Source organism: Lepus europaeus, chromosome 11 (genome assembly GCF_033115175.1).
Source record: "Lepus europaeus isolate LE1 chromosome 11, mLepTim1.pri, whole genome shotgun sequence".
NCBI classification, from domain to species: domain Eukaryota; kingdom Metazoa; phylum Chordata; class Mammalia; order Lagomorpha; family Leporidae; genus Lepus; species Lepus europaeus.
Genome location: NC_084837.1, coordinates 54,342,988 through 54,359,138, shown reverse-complemented (window position 1 = coordinate 54,359,138; position 16,151 = coordinate 54,342,988). Strand labels below are relative to the sequence as shown.

The window sequence follows — 16,151 nt, the reverse complement described above, 5'->3', positions numbered from 1 at the left end:
AGTGTCAAATTGTCTTCCTTATTTTTGTTTCTTGAATTGCTGCATTGATTATTAGACATTTGTGGTGATAGCTTTTTTTCCCCGGTGATGGCTTTTAACTTTGACCTATGTCTCTGTGGCTTAGTGGAGTGTCTGTTCTTTCAGTGAATACACAGAGGTGTGTGCTGGGTGTAGTCAGGGAGCTTTGTTCAGTGCTCCAGGGTGAGGGGAGTGTCCAAGGTGACACCCAAGCTGGGCATGGTAAATGTCTTCTTTCTCTCTCTCTCTCTCTCTTTTTTTTTTTTTTTTTTATAAGAGGAGAGGTTTGTTCCACTCTGTTGGTGCGTTCTAGCTCTCACCCACTCTCCTCAAAGGAGACCAATGCCTGAGTGCTAGACCCAGTTGGTACAATTTTCATCGGTGCTGCCCCAAGAACCATACAAAGGATCTGTGCAGTCCTCAATGTGAGCATGGATCCTGCAGCAATGACCCTCACCAGAGAATCATGGAACACTGCGCATGTGGAGCCTCCCTTAATGACTGCCCAAAGTCCCAGCCACACCCTGCATCCTCACATACTGCCTCAGTGTTTTCACATTTCCAGCACACAAGGCTCCCACAGTCACGAACTCTCAGCCAGCTGTCATTTCTCCCAGACAGACTCAGCCATCTCCTCTCATCTGGTTGCTGGGAGCATGGACACGAGATGGTTCAGCTGTTATAAATGTCCAAAATGGTGCCCGCCTTCTCTCGGCTAGTTACAGGATGCTGGTGCTGGGTGGTCAGGAGAGAGAAATGTGCCGCCTTTTTTCCCCTTGGGTTGGCAGATACACTGTCCCCCACAGGGCTCCAAGCAAGACTCACGTCAGGCTCATCTCGCAGCTTTGTGGCCCGTGGCTTAGGCTGCTGCAATGGTCTCATCTCTTTCCAAAGCTGGTGCTGAGGCTCTGGGCTGCTGTGGTCCTGAGTTGTTTGTGTCCACACTCTCCACGTAGGTCCACAATGTCCTTCTAATTTGTATGGAGTTTCCTCTGCCATTTTATTGCTAATTCTCCCCTGAAATTGCACTCTCCACATTTTTAAACAATTTTTCCCTAAACTAGAGCAGTAAGCTCCCTCCTTTTTCTGCTATCTTCCAGACTTCTCAAGATTAATATTTAATAATTAAGACTGATATAAGCAAAGGAAGTAGCAGCATGTTTTATTTATTTATTTATTCATTTTTACTTTTAGTGATTTAATGGAATCCAGGAAAAGTAGTCTCTGTGGTTATTCATTTTGTAATCTACTACTTTCATTTATTCTCTTTGCATTCTTCCCCTTGCTTTTTTCCAGTAATATTTGAATAGGATGTTAATAAAAAATAAACAATTCTGGGACTGGTGTTGTGGTATAGTGGGTAAAGCTGCTGCCTACAATGCCAAGCATCCCATATGAGTGCTGGTTGATGTCCCTGCTGCTCCTTTTCTTATCCAGCTTCCTGCTAATGTGCCTGGGAGAGCATTGGAAGATGGCCCGAGTTCTTACACCTCTGCAATCCCAGGGGCAACATGGAGGAAGTTCCTGCGCAGACCTGGTTGTTGGGGTCATTTGGGGAGTGAATTTGTGGATGGAGGATCTCTCTGAGTATCTCCCTCTCTGTAACTCTGCCTTTCAGATAAATACATCTTTAAAAAATAAGTAAAATTATGTTGTTGAAAAACTGTCATTGGAATTTTTGATGGGCGTTGCTAATGTTAGAGAAACAGTTTCTTCTAAGCAAGTTACGAGAAAGTTCAAGAGAAATGAATTAAAATGCTTTCTAGCAGGACAAATGTATGCCATTGAAAAACAAAACAAAAAGCAACAGACAAAAACCACTTATATTCTCATTTAACCTAGTTGAATGTGTACAAAGACTAATGGGATAATTCTGTAAATAAATATTGTTAGCTTTCTGGGTACTAAATATTTCCCTTAGAATCCATTTAGTAGCCTCTGAATCTCTTCATAGCATTTTTCATCTCTTTGTTTCTCAGAGTGTAAATGATTGGATTTAGGAGAGGTGTAATAACAGAGTAAAACACAGCAAGAAATTTGTCTATCCAGGTGATGTTGAGTGGCCACACATAGATGAACATACAGGGCCCAAAGAAGAGCACTACCACTGTGATGTGGGCAGTGCAGGTAGAGAGGGCCTTCGATGCACCAGTTTTTGAGCTTCGGTGAACAGTGAGAAGAATGTATGTGTAGGATATCAGTAACAAAATGAAGCACGACACGGCCACAACTCCACAGTTGGCATTCATTGAGATTTTCAAGTTAGAGGAATCCATGCATGCGAGCTTGATCACTAATGGTCTGTCACAGAAGAAACTGTCTATTTCTTTGGGACCACAGAAAGGTAGCTGTACAATCACAACAATTTGACTCATGGCATGCACAAAACCAATGATCCAGCCAGTCAACACCAGTCCAATGCACTTTTGTAGGCTCATAATGGTGGAGTAGTGGAGTGGTTTGCAGATTGCTACATAGCGATCATAGGCCATGATCACCAGTATCACCATCTCAAGTCCTGCAATGAAATGTGAAAAGAAGATCTGGGATATGCATCCTCCAAAGGAAATGGTTTTGTTCTCCCTGAGAATGTCTGTGATCATCTTAGGAGTGGTGTTTGAGGAAAGCCACATGTCAACAAAAGACAAGTTGGCCAAAAAGAAGTACATTGGGGAATGGAGACAGGGGTCAGTGATGACTAAGAACATGATGATGGTATTTCCAGATACAATGATTAGGTAAAGCATTAAAAATATCACAGACAGTAAGACTTGAATATCCCATGATTGGCAAAGTCCCAGAAGCACAAATTCTGATACCATGGACTGATTTCCATAATCCATGTTATTAAATGTGTCCTCTGAGTGAACCTAGAGAGAAGGATAGTTTACCAGTTAGTGGAATGGGAAAGGGGACTTAATTGCTTAAAAGATGTATTTAGTTGAAAGGCAGAATGACAGGGGCAGAGGAGGAGAGAGAGAGAGAGAGAGAGAGAGAGAGAGAGAGAGAGAGACTGATTTTTTTCTATCCACTCCCCAAATGGCTGCAACAGCCAGATATGGGCCATGCTGATACCAGGAGCCTGGAATCCATCCTGGTATCCTGCATGAGTGGCAAGAACCCAAGTACTTGGACCATCATCTGCTGCCTTCCAGGTACGATAGCAGGAAGCTGAATTGGAGGTGGTGTAGCCAAGAGTGGGACAGGCACTCTGAAATAGAATGCTAGTGTCAGAAGCTGTGGCTTAAACTGATGTGCCACAACACTGACACCAAGTTGACTTTTTGAATTTGGTGTTTTTTGGATTTTTTGAATTTGGCATTTAGCATGTGTATATGAGAGTGAAAAGAACAATTGTGAAGACAAGTGCTGCCTTATATACCTGGCATTGTGCTTCAAAGAATAATAAAATGCTTAAGATTGGATTTCCAAGATACAGAGAGCAATACGTGTTTTTCATCTTTAAGTAGACATTTTTGAAGGGAGTGAGGATGAAATAAAACCTGGGAAAAAAAGACCTTGGTGTCACCTAGAAATTAATTTATTCCACTAATCCAATGAGGAGAATCTGGGTGAGGATTGATGAACAGTAATTACCCTAGCTCACAGAAATTAGGCCATATATTTAGGAAGATGAATATGAACTAATATTGAAATCTAGTAAGTTGATATTTCAGCATTACAGAGTCTCTTCACTATATATAAAATAGTTTCTTCAGTCCTCAGCTGAACTTCTGTAATACATCATAAAATGAAATTTTTAGTGTACCTCTCTAAAACATATACTGGAACTTTAGGAGTAAAACTGTGGAAGATCATATGAAGGATTTAGTGGAAAATTCGTTTACAGGAAAACTCTGTATGGATTCCAAACATTTTTTGGATCAAAATAAACTCATTTTAATTCAATTTTCTATGAACTTTTTTTTCTCTTTTTTAAAATTTATTTATTTATTTATTTTTTTATTTTTGACAGGCAGAGTGAGAGAGACAGTGAGAGAGAGACAGAGAGAAAGGTCTTCCTTTGCCTTTGTTCACCCTCCAATGGCCGCCGTGGCTGGCATGCCGCGGCCAGTGCACCACGCTGATCCAAAGGCAGGAGCCAGGTGCTTCTCATGGTCTCCCATGGGGTGCAGGGCCCAAGCACTTGGGCCATCCTCCACTGCACTCCCGGGCCACAGCAGAGAGCTGGCCTGGAAGAGGGGCAACCGGGACAGAATCCGGCGCCCCAACTGGGACTAGAACCTGGTGTGCCGGCGCCGCAAGGCGGAGGATTAGCCTGTTGAGCCACGGCGCCGGCCTAGAGGCAATATTTTTAAAAATAGAAGGAACAATGCAAATATTCCAATTAGTAGCACAATTGAATAAATGTCACCTAAAAATACATGATCATTTTTCTAAGTATTACAGCTTCATATTCTAATGCAATCCTTCCTCATTCCAACATTTCAATCACATACATCTCTTTTGGCCAGCACTGCTTATCCATCACATTCATCTCCTACTTAGATTATTGCTTTTTTTAATTCCAGATTCCCTCTGTTGCAACTCTTCTCCCCTTCAATTCACTGCAGCCATGGAGATACTTCTAAAATGAAAATCTGTTCACATTAAAAATCTTTATACTATTCCCCTGGTCTACAGAATGAAGTCTCAACATCATGGCAAGATTTTAAAAATCCATGATCATTTTCCCATTTTCTCCCTGTTCTATGAACTTTTTGAATTTCCCTTGAATGATAAAGTATGTGCCTTGTTTTGTATTCAGGTCATCATGCTAATATATTTATTGAATGAGCAGACTTGTAAACACCTACTAATTGGATGCTAATCATAGAATGTGATACCTTGAGAATCATCGAATATCTATTGCTGGGGTCCTACAGGCAGTGATACCATGAATATTGTGCATTTTCCATGATCTTTTTGAAATACCTTTGTGCAACATAATGGAAATCATTTAGTCAAAACAGGGATTAAATAATGTAATGTGTATGAGTGAAATTGATATCTTGAGATTTGATTACTGTTCATAGACTTTTTCTGTACATATGAGTAACAGTAGTCCTTCTACTTTCTTCTTACTGAATTCTTTATTTAGTGGATGATTAAGCTTGTGATTACAAGGTAAATTGAAATTATGTTGTTGCAAAAATTAAAAGAAAAATAAGAAAGGAAGGAAGACGGAAGGTGGAAAATACCACTATGTTCTTAAAATTGTATATATGAAATATGTTCTGTTTATATAAATAAATTTAGAAAAAATAACAGTGAGATGTTATGCAGAAAGTGGGAGGCTGTTCAGACGTAGATTTTTGACTTGATGGACTTTGTTATCAATATCTGCCTTCACTGAAATACATGGATGCTTGGAAGAAGCCAGGGTTTGAAATATTACCATCTTCTGACCAACACACATACAAACATTATCTGTCTGCCTGTCTATTTATTTGTCTGTGTAGCTATCATTCATCTGTTTTTCTAAGATGGAAATAAATTAGATACATAAGCAAAGTATATCTTGGAGTGTTAGTGCTGATTGAGGTTAACTTCACTGATCACTGGTTATCTTTAAGTATGATAATATTAGTGCTTATATTGATTTCTATATAAATTGAAAATTCTCAGGTTAGATGGTAGAATGATGCTTTCCCATATCTTCTCCCCTTTTAGGATCTCTCTTCCCATTTAAGTTTTTGTGTATTTCATGTGTTTTTATACTTTTAAAATAAATCTTCAGGGTGTTGCCATGGATACCAGGTGAACAATGAAAACATTTACTTCATGTCAGCACTATTTTCCTAATCCCTTATAGTAAAAACTCTGGAATATAAATTATAGATATCATGAATAAAAATTCTCCTAGAGAAATTAATACGTATGTTTGCTGTTCATTAAAGGTATATTAATACAGTCTCACAACTTACAAATAAACATATCCACTATAGAAGAAAAGAGTTGCTCATGTTCTAAGGAAAAGACTCTGATGTTACATTAATATATTCTTGCCCCCTAAGAAACTGAAACAACCTGATTGTTTCCTTGGAATGTCTTCTGAGCATCGCATGCTTTTCCAGGAAAAGTTTTCAATGATTAGTTCTATACATGTTGAACAAGTGACAGAAGATAGCTAGGGGGAAAACCAGGACTTCAACTGGAATTTGCTGAAAGATGGATATGTATATTCTCAGGGAAGAACTAACCAATAAGAAATGAAAATGCCTTTTTTATTAGTTTTGAAATTGTTAACAATTCATATATTAGAGAACCAATTATACCACTGTTAATATTAAAAATATCAGGAGAAATAAGATAATAACCATAGGCTTTTAAATTATTTACATGTAAGCTAAAATCTTACTCTATGTTTATTGAACTTGTGACATCATGAAAAATCTATTACTGCTTCAATTTCCTTATCTGTAGGAAAAGGACACTAAATCTAACATATGTGTTTGAAGGTAAATTAAAACACACTCGGGGGCTAGTACTGTGTTGCAGTGATTTAAGCTACTGCGTCTAATAATGACATTTCATATAGGAGCGCCAGTTTGAATCCTGGCTCCTCTTTTTCCTATCCAGCTCTCTGCTGATGTGCCTGGGAAGGCAACGGAGGGTGGCCCAGGTGCATGGGCCTTTGTCATACATATAGGAGACCTGGATGAAGTTCTGGGCTCCTGGCTTCAGCCTGGACTAGCCCGAACCAGCCATTGTGTCCATTTGGGGAATGAACCAGAATATTCATGTGCTCACTGTCTCTCTCTTTCTCTCTCCTCCCCCTTTTCCTCCCTCCCTTCCTCTCTTTCTATCATTCTGCTTTTCAAATAAATCAATAATTGAAAAATAACATGTAAATCACATACTCCTGTAATACTCAGTGGAGGGTAAAACAAATGTTAGTTTCCCCCTTTCTTTTTATCAAATGGGATTTTAAAATAGTATATTTTACAAAGCTTATCAGAAACAATTTTTACTGCATTAGCTGAGAACTTTATGCCAGCAAAATGCATATGATAAACTTTCTTTAAAATATTTACTAATATTTTCTCCAAACTAACATACACACACTCAGAAATCTGCATGATGTAAAAATGCAAACACTACATTAGATATGCTACTTGCTTTCCCAGAGTTTAACCTTTTCACCTGTCATATTGCCTTCTTTGGAGGAGTTACTGATATTTTCAGAGAATCTACAAGAGATAATAGGACAACTTATGAAAGCACATCCAGAATTCTTACCCACAACAGTAGTAGAATTCTCACAAAATGGCCAATATTCACTCTGGGATTGGTGGAATTGAAAAATTAAAGAGGACAAATTGTGGTATGGTTTAGGAGAATGAAAATGAGCACGTAATTTTCCTCTCCTTCAATATGCAATGATGCTTTCTCATACTATTTCTATAATAATGGACCTAAAACTACAGGTGATTCTCAATATTTTTACAAAGGGAAATTTTCAACTCATAAAATTTAATAGATTCCTATGGAAAATTGTGGGATGTACACAGAAAGAAAAGCAAAAATTCACCCCAGTAGTTTGTTCTGACTTGATTTGTTCTTAGGTGTGAGTTTTAATTCTAATTCTATAGTACTATTACTTCCCACCCAATAGTAAACACGTTTTTACTTCTGTATCTATGCCGTAATTTTTCTTCTATGCAACTGTAATTCTGAAGGCCTCTCTGAAGCAGTGCATTCATGTCATACATGCGCTGTCCTTAGTGAGACCGTAGAAATGCTAGTAGGAATAGGAGAGGAGGAGAAAACAATATGAATAGTGTATGGAAATGTCAGAATCTGAATAAGCTATTCACATATCCAAGCATGGTGGGCCTGTGTGCAATAGATACATAGATATATTTTAATAATCATCTTAAAGAATGGAATTAGAGAGGTGAGATGACTTACTAAACACAAAGTTTCTCTAAGATCAAATTCTCCTTTAGTCTTCTGAAGTTTGCTTGATACAATGTCCGTTGTTGGGTGGAGACTGTATCTGTGGAAGTGCTTTAACTCAGGCTGACATATATTCACAACCTGAAGAGGTCCCTTGGGTGGCATTTTCCGATTCAGTGTTCTGAACAGAATAAGAATTGTGGGAATAATTGTCCGTGGACATCTTGTGGGGACTTCTTTGTTATTCATGATATCAGATGTTCATGTTCTGGAAATTAGAGCTCAAAGACAATACACTTCATATAAATCAGCCCAGCATTAAACGTTAAAGAAAGTTAAAGGTATTACTTATTTGATGATCAATAATGAGGACATGTATTCTGCAATATTGGTTTGTTATTTAATCTTGATCTATGCAATTAGACCAGTTAATATTTTATTTCCAATGCATGAGAAGTTAGATACTGCTTTGTATGATGTAAATCCACCATCAAAACCCCTGATATTTCTGGAGTGCCCTAATACATGTCAAGGTCTTCCAAATAAGCAGGTAATCTTGGTCAGTTTCCTGACATTTCAGTGTAACCTGTGATTAATTGAGGTCCTGAAAGTTATGCACTGTATGTTAAATTATTTTCATTAGATAATAATAATATGGGCTTTGATATTAGCTTAGAATAAATTTACTGTTTTTGACACTTTGGACTTTAAAATGATTTTATTTTGGCGCAATTGGTAAGTAATAAATTGCCCATATTTAAGTGTGTGATTAATTAGCTTTGACCTGTGTATATACATTCATGAAAAGATCATCACAGTCAAGAGAGTTAACATGTCTCAGTCCCAAGTTCACTTGTTCTTAGATTAGCATTCTTTCCCTCTCTCTACACATGTGTTCCACAAAACCACTAATTTTTGTCCAATATTATTAACAAATTGCATTTTGTAATTTTATGTAAATGGAATCCATCATATGAGCTTTCTGTGACCTTGTTTCTTTCACTTGAATGCATGTAATTCATACTTATGCTGCTTGTATTAATAGTGCATTCTCTTCTATTGTTGTGTGGTATTCCATTGTATGTGTATATCACACTTATGTTATGAATTCATCTGTTGAGAGACATTTGGACTGCTTCCAGTTTTTGACCATTACAAATATGTATATATTCATATCTGTGTACAAATATATGTGTGAATTTAAATTTATTAAGACTTATTTGAGTTCCAGAATATGATCAGTCTAGTAAGGAAATGTTCTATATACACCTAGAATGAAGGAATAATTTGATATTTTGGGGCAATGTTTTCTACAAATGCTGATTCTGTCAAATTGTTTCATATTATTTTATATCTGTCATATCTGTTATATCTCTGGTGAATTTTATTCTAATTCTTCTATCAATTATTCAGGGGGCTATTAAAGTCTTTGATTATAATTTTTTGATCAATTTTTTCCTGTGATTCTCTAAGATTTTGTCTCGCCTATTTTAAATCTCTGTTGTTAGTGAGATGTACAATTAAAATTGTGATGCTGTTTTTATTAATCAACACTTCCTTAATATGAACTAACACTACATATCTCTGGTAGTGTTCTTTTCTTTTAATTATACTTTGCTTATTACTAATATAATTACTGTGGTTTTTAAAATTTATGTTAGCATAGTATATTTTTATGTACTTTTATTAAAAGTAAAGATTTTTATTTAGAGTAATTTTAAGTTCTCTGACAACTTTAGCTGAAAGTAGTTTTCCCAAATGCCTCATACTCACAATCATGCATGACCTCCCCACTATCAACACCCAGCAATACAGTGGGACATTTGTTATCGTATTTGTAGGTGAACTCACCTTGATATGTCATCATTACCCAAAGTTTGAAGTTTAAATTAGGCATCATTTTTGGTGATATGAATTCTGTGGATCTAGAAAATTATATAATCACATGTACTTACCATTACAGTATCATTCCAAGTCATTTTACTATCTTAAAAATCCTCACTAGGCTAATCCTCCACCTTGCGGCGCCAGCACACCAGGTTCTAGTCCCGGTCGGGGCACCAATCCTGTCCCGGTTGCCCCTCTTCCAGGCCAGCTCTCTGCTGTGGCCAGGGAGTGCAGTGGAGGATGGCCCAAGTACTTGGGTCCTGCACCCCATGGGAGACCAGGATAAGCACCTGGCTCCTGCCATCGGATCAGCGTGGTGCGCTGGCCGCAGCGCGCCAACCGCGGCGGCCATTGGAGGGTGAACCAACGGCAAAGGAAGACCTTTCTCTCTGTCTCTCTCTCTCTCACTGTCCACTCTGCCTGTCCAAAAAAAAAAAAAAAATCCTCTGAGTTTGCCTATTCATTCCCATCTAATGAAAAATGTGTTACATTGCTGGAGATGATGTTCCTGTGGTCAGGCAGACCTGTGTTGTAAAGAATTTGTAAAAAGTTCTGGAAGTAATAGTAGCTAGCCTTTGCTAGTTAAAGCAAAAAACAAATTTGGGCCAGCGCCACAGCTCACTAAGCTAATCCTCCACCTGCGGCACTGGCATCCTGGGTTCTAGTCCTGGTTGGGGCGCCGGACTCTGTTCCGGTTGCTCCTCTTCTAGTCCAGCTCTCTGCTATGGCCCGGGAAGGCAGTGGAGGATGGCCCAAGTCCTTGGGCCCTGCACCTGCATGGGAGACCAGGAGGAAGCACCTGGCTCCTGGCTTCAGTGCAGTGCACAGGCAGTAGTGGCCATTTCGGGGGTGAACCAATGGAAGGAAGACCTTTCTCTCTGTCTCTCTCTGTCTCTGTCTCTCTCTCTCACTGTCTAACTCTGCCTGTCAAAAAAAAATTTTTGAAAATCTGTAAATTTTCTATAAATATTTCTCACCTTATTGAATGCCCTCTGCCTACTTTTCTGGGACTTTGATAATTTCTTCTGTGCATGTATGTCTAAATTTTGCCAAGTTTTGTGGACAAGGTGACTTTTCAAGCTTCCTATATAGTCGTTCTAAAAGTCCTGCATGTAGTTTATTGCTAAGAGTCATTCAGGGTCTGAATACATCACAGTTTACCCATGAGAGGTGTTTTGTGTGTTTGCCATTAGGAACATTACTATGCATATATATTTTATCATGTACATTTTCAAGGCTTTTGTATGAATCAGATATCATTATTGGCTCCTTTTAGAATGAGATGGAACCTGATATCCGTGTGTTAATCCTAAGACTACAGCTAGATCCCCAAATCTCTGGGTGCATTTCCTTGTAATTCTTTTATTTTGCAGTTACACAAATAGAATTTTATTCAAGGTCATTCTGTCCCACCAGCCAGTGCTCCAAAATCTCAGTATTGTAAGACCAAAATAATTTTAGAAATATCATGAAAAGTGTAAAATGTATATATCACCTTGGTGACTTTTCTTGTAATTGGTTGCTCTTTTCTACTTCTACTCCCAATTTCCTCACCCATTAGAATACCATTTCTCCAGACCCATAATCTCAGCTGGCTGTCATAGAACTCAGTCAAGAACTCATGGATGTGTAAATGTAGCTATTCATATTTTTGTATGATCAAAATGTATTTTTAAAAGGAAGTGATTTTATCACTGAAGAAATGACAAAGAGTTATGTAGTCATTATTTTTTTGGCTAAGATCAGAAAATACGATTTACTAATTTACACTGAATGATGATAGAGAGGGTCCCTTCTTGGTACCATACACAATAAGTAAGTGTGTATACATTTTCATGTGGTGTAGAAGCTGCCATTGTGCTTTTTCCTCTGCAAGTGGAAACAAGTCTGTGTCCTGAAAATGCCAGAAAGAATCCAGGGAACTATCACAGGCTCCTAGTTGTTTTTTTTTTTTTTTTTTTTTTTACTATTTTTACCCTTTTTTCAGAGTATCACAGTGCACCAATGGTTTTTCTAATAGTTTTACTGTTTTATTTCTTTTTAATTTTTTATTTGAGAATAGTTTTAAATTTATAAAACCAAAATTGTGGAGTTGTACATACAGCTCCCAAATACCACAACTCAACTTCCTCTATTATTTTCATATTACTTTAGTATGTTTGTCACAATCCATAAACCACACTCAATTTCCAAAACCTTTTTCAAGACTTATTTTTTATTTATTTAAAAGGCACAGTTAGGCACACATAGAGGGAGAGAGAGATAGAGATATCTTCCATCTGCTGGTTTACTCCCTAAGTGGCTGCAACGCCCAGGGCTGGGCAAGGCTGAAGCTAGAAGCCAGAAGCTTCACACAGGTCTCTCACAGGTCATCTTCCTCTGCTTTCCCAGGCCATCAGCAGCAAGCTGGATGCGAAGTAGAGAAGTAGGACTCAAACTGGCGCCCCTATGGGTTGCTGGCATCACAGCGGGCAGCTTTACTGACTATGCCACAATCCTGGCCTCCAGTTTCCCAATTTTTTTCACACAAATAACTTGTGCTGGCCGCTGCTGTGGTTCAATAGGCTAATCCTCCGCCTTGCGGCGCCGGCACACCGGGTTCTAGTCCCAGTCGGGGCTCTGGATTCTGTCCCGGTTGCCCCTCTTCCAGGCCAGCTCTCTGCTGTGGCCAGGGAGTGCAGTGGAGGATGGCCCAAGTCCTTGGGCCCTGCACCCGCATGGGAGACCAGGAGAAGCACCTGGCTCCTGCCTTCGGATCAGCGCAGTGCGCCGGCTGCAGCACGCCAGCCGCGGCGGCCATTAGAGAGTGAACCAATGGCAAAGGAAGACCTTTCTCTCTGTCTCTCTCTCTCTCACTGTCCACTCTGCCTGTCAAAAACAAAAAACAAAAAACAAAAAAACAAAAAAACAAATAACTTGTGCTAACCATCCTACCAGCCTCTAGTAATCAACATTCTGGGTTTTTTTTTTTTTTTTGAGGTTTTTTTCTTTCCTTTTTAGCTCCCACATATGTGGGGGGAGCATGCAGTATTTGTGTTTCTAGGTCACAAGTTGAGATAATAACTTAAAACAAAAAATGTTCTTCCTTTGTTGTCTGCCCTGTACTATGACTACTTAGGCTTGTTTAAAAATAAGGGGAAGGTATTGAGCCTAGTGGTTAAGCTGCTGGTTAAGATACAAGTATCATGCATTGAAGTGCCAGGGTTCTATTCCTAACTCTAGTTTCCAATTCCAGTTTCCTGCAATTGCAGGCTCTGGGAGGCAAGAGGTGATAGCTCAAATAATTGGACCTCTGCCATCAAAATGGGAAACCCAGATTGAATTCCTGTCTCCTAGCTTTGGCCACAGCCTAGCTCTGACCCTTTTGAGTATTTTGGGAGTGAACCACAGGATGGGAGTGCTCTCTCTCTCTCTCTCTCTCTTCATGAAAACCAACAGTCTCATCTCAACTACACAAAAGTAAATGAAGTAGAAAGATGTTATAGAAGCATCCAGCAAAACACACCATCATCTTAGTAATGGCAAAGAAAGAAGGATCATATCTGCAAAGGAGAAAGTACTTGGGATGTTCAGCTTTGGGTACAGAGCATTGTGACCACAATGAGAAGGTTGCCTGACACTGTGGCGACATGTACTCCTGAAAAGATTGCAAGGGAAGAAACCTGGGAGCTTGAAAGTGCCCACATATGAATTCTGACACTTGAGACAGATTTCATTGTACTATGGATTTTATCATATGGATTGGTTCTGGCTGAAAAAAGCAAGGAAGAAGACAAAGAAGAGGCAAGCTTTTTATTCGTTTGCTGTACAGCAATCATCTTTATCTTTGAAATTTAGAGTTATTCTCTGTTATCTCTAAGGTGTCGGTCATACGGTCTAAACTGCCCACCTCCCAACTCTAGGTCAAAAGGAAGAGACTGTTCATAACTCTTTGTTCCTGTAAGCAAATAATGAGCTAAGGGGCCTGTGCATCAACTTCACAGGTCAAAGGAGCCACAAACATCTTTAGGAGGTTTGGCTTTTATGGGCAGTGATATGTCTAGTCTGAATCCCTTGGATGACAAAAGGGCTTCATTCAAACTCCTTAAACATCCTTAAATCTGGAAGTTATTGTCTTGCTATAACTACAAGAGAAGCTGATTTCTGAATCCAGCCCATAGTTTTGAGAGGTGATAATCCAGCAGATATAAAGCTGTCCTGGATAAATTAATCAGTGGGATTTTTAGTGATTTAGACTACTGTTTTTCCTTGCTGAATGTCCACCATAACACAAGTTATACTTTTGATTTCCTTACACTCGTAGAAAACTTTCTGGCAAATACTATTTTCTGTAAGGTTCACTAAGCTTGAACTGCTGTGACTGAAATCCACATTCCTAGAGACGCTTTATAAGGTTGTTTAGTTTCACAGGTAGTTGTGGTTAAGCATCAGGAATGAATATTCTGAGACTCTGGTGAGCCTCATGGCATTCTAATCTCTATCACATGTTACATGGAGAAAAAGACACTGCAAATACAAGTGACATTGCTTGTGATATTTCATTACCCTATTTCTGGCTTTAACTCTTATATTACATTCCATTTATCTTTACAAAGTTGATACACATTGGACTGATCAGGTTTTACAATTACACATGAGTTCCGGCATTCACTAGACCTTCAGTCAGATAACACTGGTCTGTCAGTGGCTGGAGTCTTTGGGCTGCTGCTGATGTCACTCTGATAAAAATCAAATTTACTATGTCCAAACTGGAAAGTGATGAAATGTGTGTGTGTGTGCATGCATGTGTGTGTGTGTGTAACACAGATTATGCAAAAAAATCTCCAAATAAAAATAAAAAGCACTAATTGCACAGAAGGGGAGGTCATATTGTAAGTCTGTAATTCTGTGCTTTGGTACATTACATGTGAGAAGGAGCAGCACTATGTTTGGAAAGAACATTGACATAAAGATGAGAGATTCAGAACAAGCCGTGGCTCCAAAAACTGACTTATTTTCCCCTCTGAGTTTCAGTTTATTAGTAAGACAAGTTGGTTGGGTCAATCTCTCAATTTCTTTTCAGTCCCATACAGAAGGGTTTTCTACTATTATTTATTATTAGTCTTTGTGTATTTATCATTCCAGCCATACTTCAAGGTTTCATTACTTATTAGCTAATTTGAGGTTATCTTTGAATCATCTCAAATATGAATATCAGGCACAGCTGGTATGATAAAGTTTCTTTGTGATACAGATTTACCTGATAAGTTGTGTAATATTTTCTTTCTTGGTTATAAGATCCTCTCTATGCCAGGTCCCTATCACAGTTGTGCTCCCAAATGCTTGCAATACGTGGTAATACTTCTGTGCTAGTTTTCATACAAAACTATTAACTTTTTGTGTTTCAAGCTTTAAAATGTATAAAACTTTTGAGATACATATTCCACTTCTAAGAGTTTATCACAGAGAAATAGTTAATGTGTGTGCTATAAAATCTTCATGGCAGCAGTACTATATATAAAAATTCAAAGCAATCTAAATGTTCTATGGTTAGTGTTTACTTTCCTAAGTGTATTATAGGAAATTGGAGGGTATATTATACTCGCAATGAAATAAATTTGATAAAACTTTATGAACATGGGAAATAGTCATATTATTTTAAGTGAAAATGTCAAGTTGTGTGCAGTATAATATATTTTTGTAAACATTAAAATATGTGGAAATATATGCACATAAAATGTACATTTTAATGTTGGACAACATTACAACTATTAATTGAGAGAGATTTTTCAGCCATTTTGATGTGAACTGCAGCAAAGAAATCTTAGCTTATAATACACCTTAATATGATTCCCGTGAAACGTTAAAATACTTAGATTCAGATTTACATGCTTGGAAGAAGAGTTTCTAGTAGATATCTAGAAAATAAGGATAATGGAACAGAACAATTTTTAAAAAATGAAAACCTATTTCAGTTTCAAGGTGTTACAGTTCCTCAGAATTTGAGTTAATCTGCCCTGTGGGTATACAAGGAAGTTCACTGAGAAATCATTGCCTTGGATGGAGAAATATGAGCGCCTCACACCTCTCTGTCCAAGGTTGCAGTGGCCTGTTTAGGAGGGTTAATTGTAAAAACATGGTATTTATTAATATAACTCTACACTGGCTTCTAAAAGTCAAATATTCTTTATTTGTATAGAAATACTTTATATTTAAATATGATTTTTATAGTAATAGAAATATAGGTAACAAAGTATTACTTAAAAATAGTTGTGAGAGTTTTGAGTGTTGTGTTAACCATGAACTCATACTCTGCTCTTGGACAAATCACTTCAGTGAATGAAGACTTGGGAAGCTGATTGAAC

At 38.1% G+C, this 16,151-nt stretch overlaps 1 protein-coding gene across 1 annotated transcript; it reads right to left on the bottom strand.

Annotated features, from left to right (window-relative positions):
• Nucleotides 1-1,946: 1,946 nt before the first annotated feature.
• On the bottom strand, nucleotides 1,947-2,861 carry LOC133769501 (olfactory receptor 4K14-like). The gene has a single exon (XM_062204714.1). The coding sequence runs from the start codon at nucleotides 2,859-2,861 to the stop codon at nucleotides 1,947-1,949; it is 915 nt and encodes a 304-aa protein (XP_062060698.1).
• Between the last annotated feature and the right edge of the window lie 13,290 nt (nucleotides 2,862-16,151).

Excerpts from the sequence above, each read along its gene's own strand:
- LOC133769501 (XM_062204714.1), bottom strand. The coding sequence starts at position 2,861 with ATGGATTATGGAAATCAGTCCATGGTATCAGAATTTGTGCTTCTGGGA.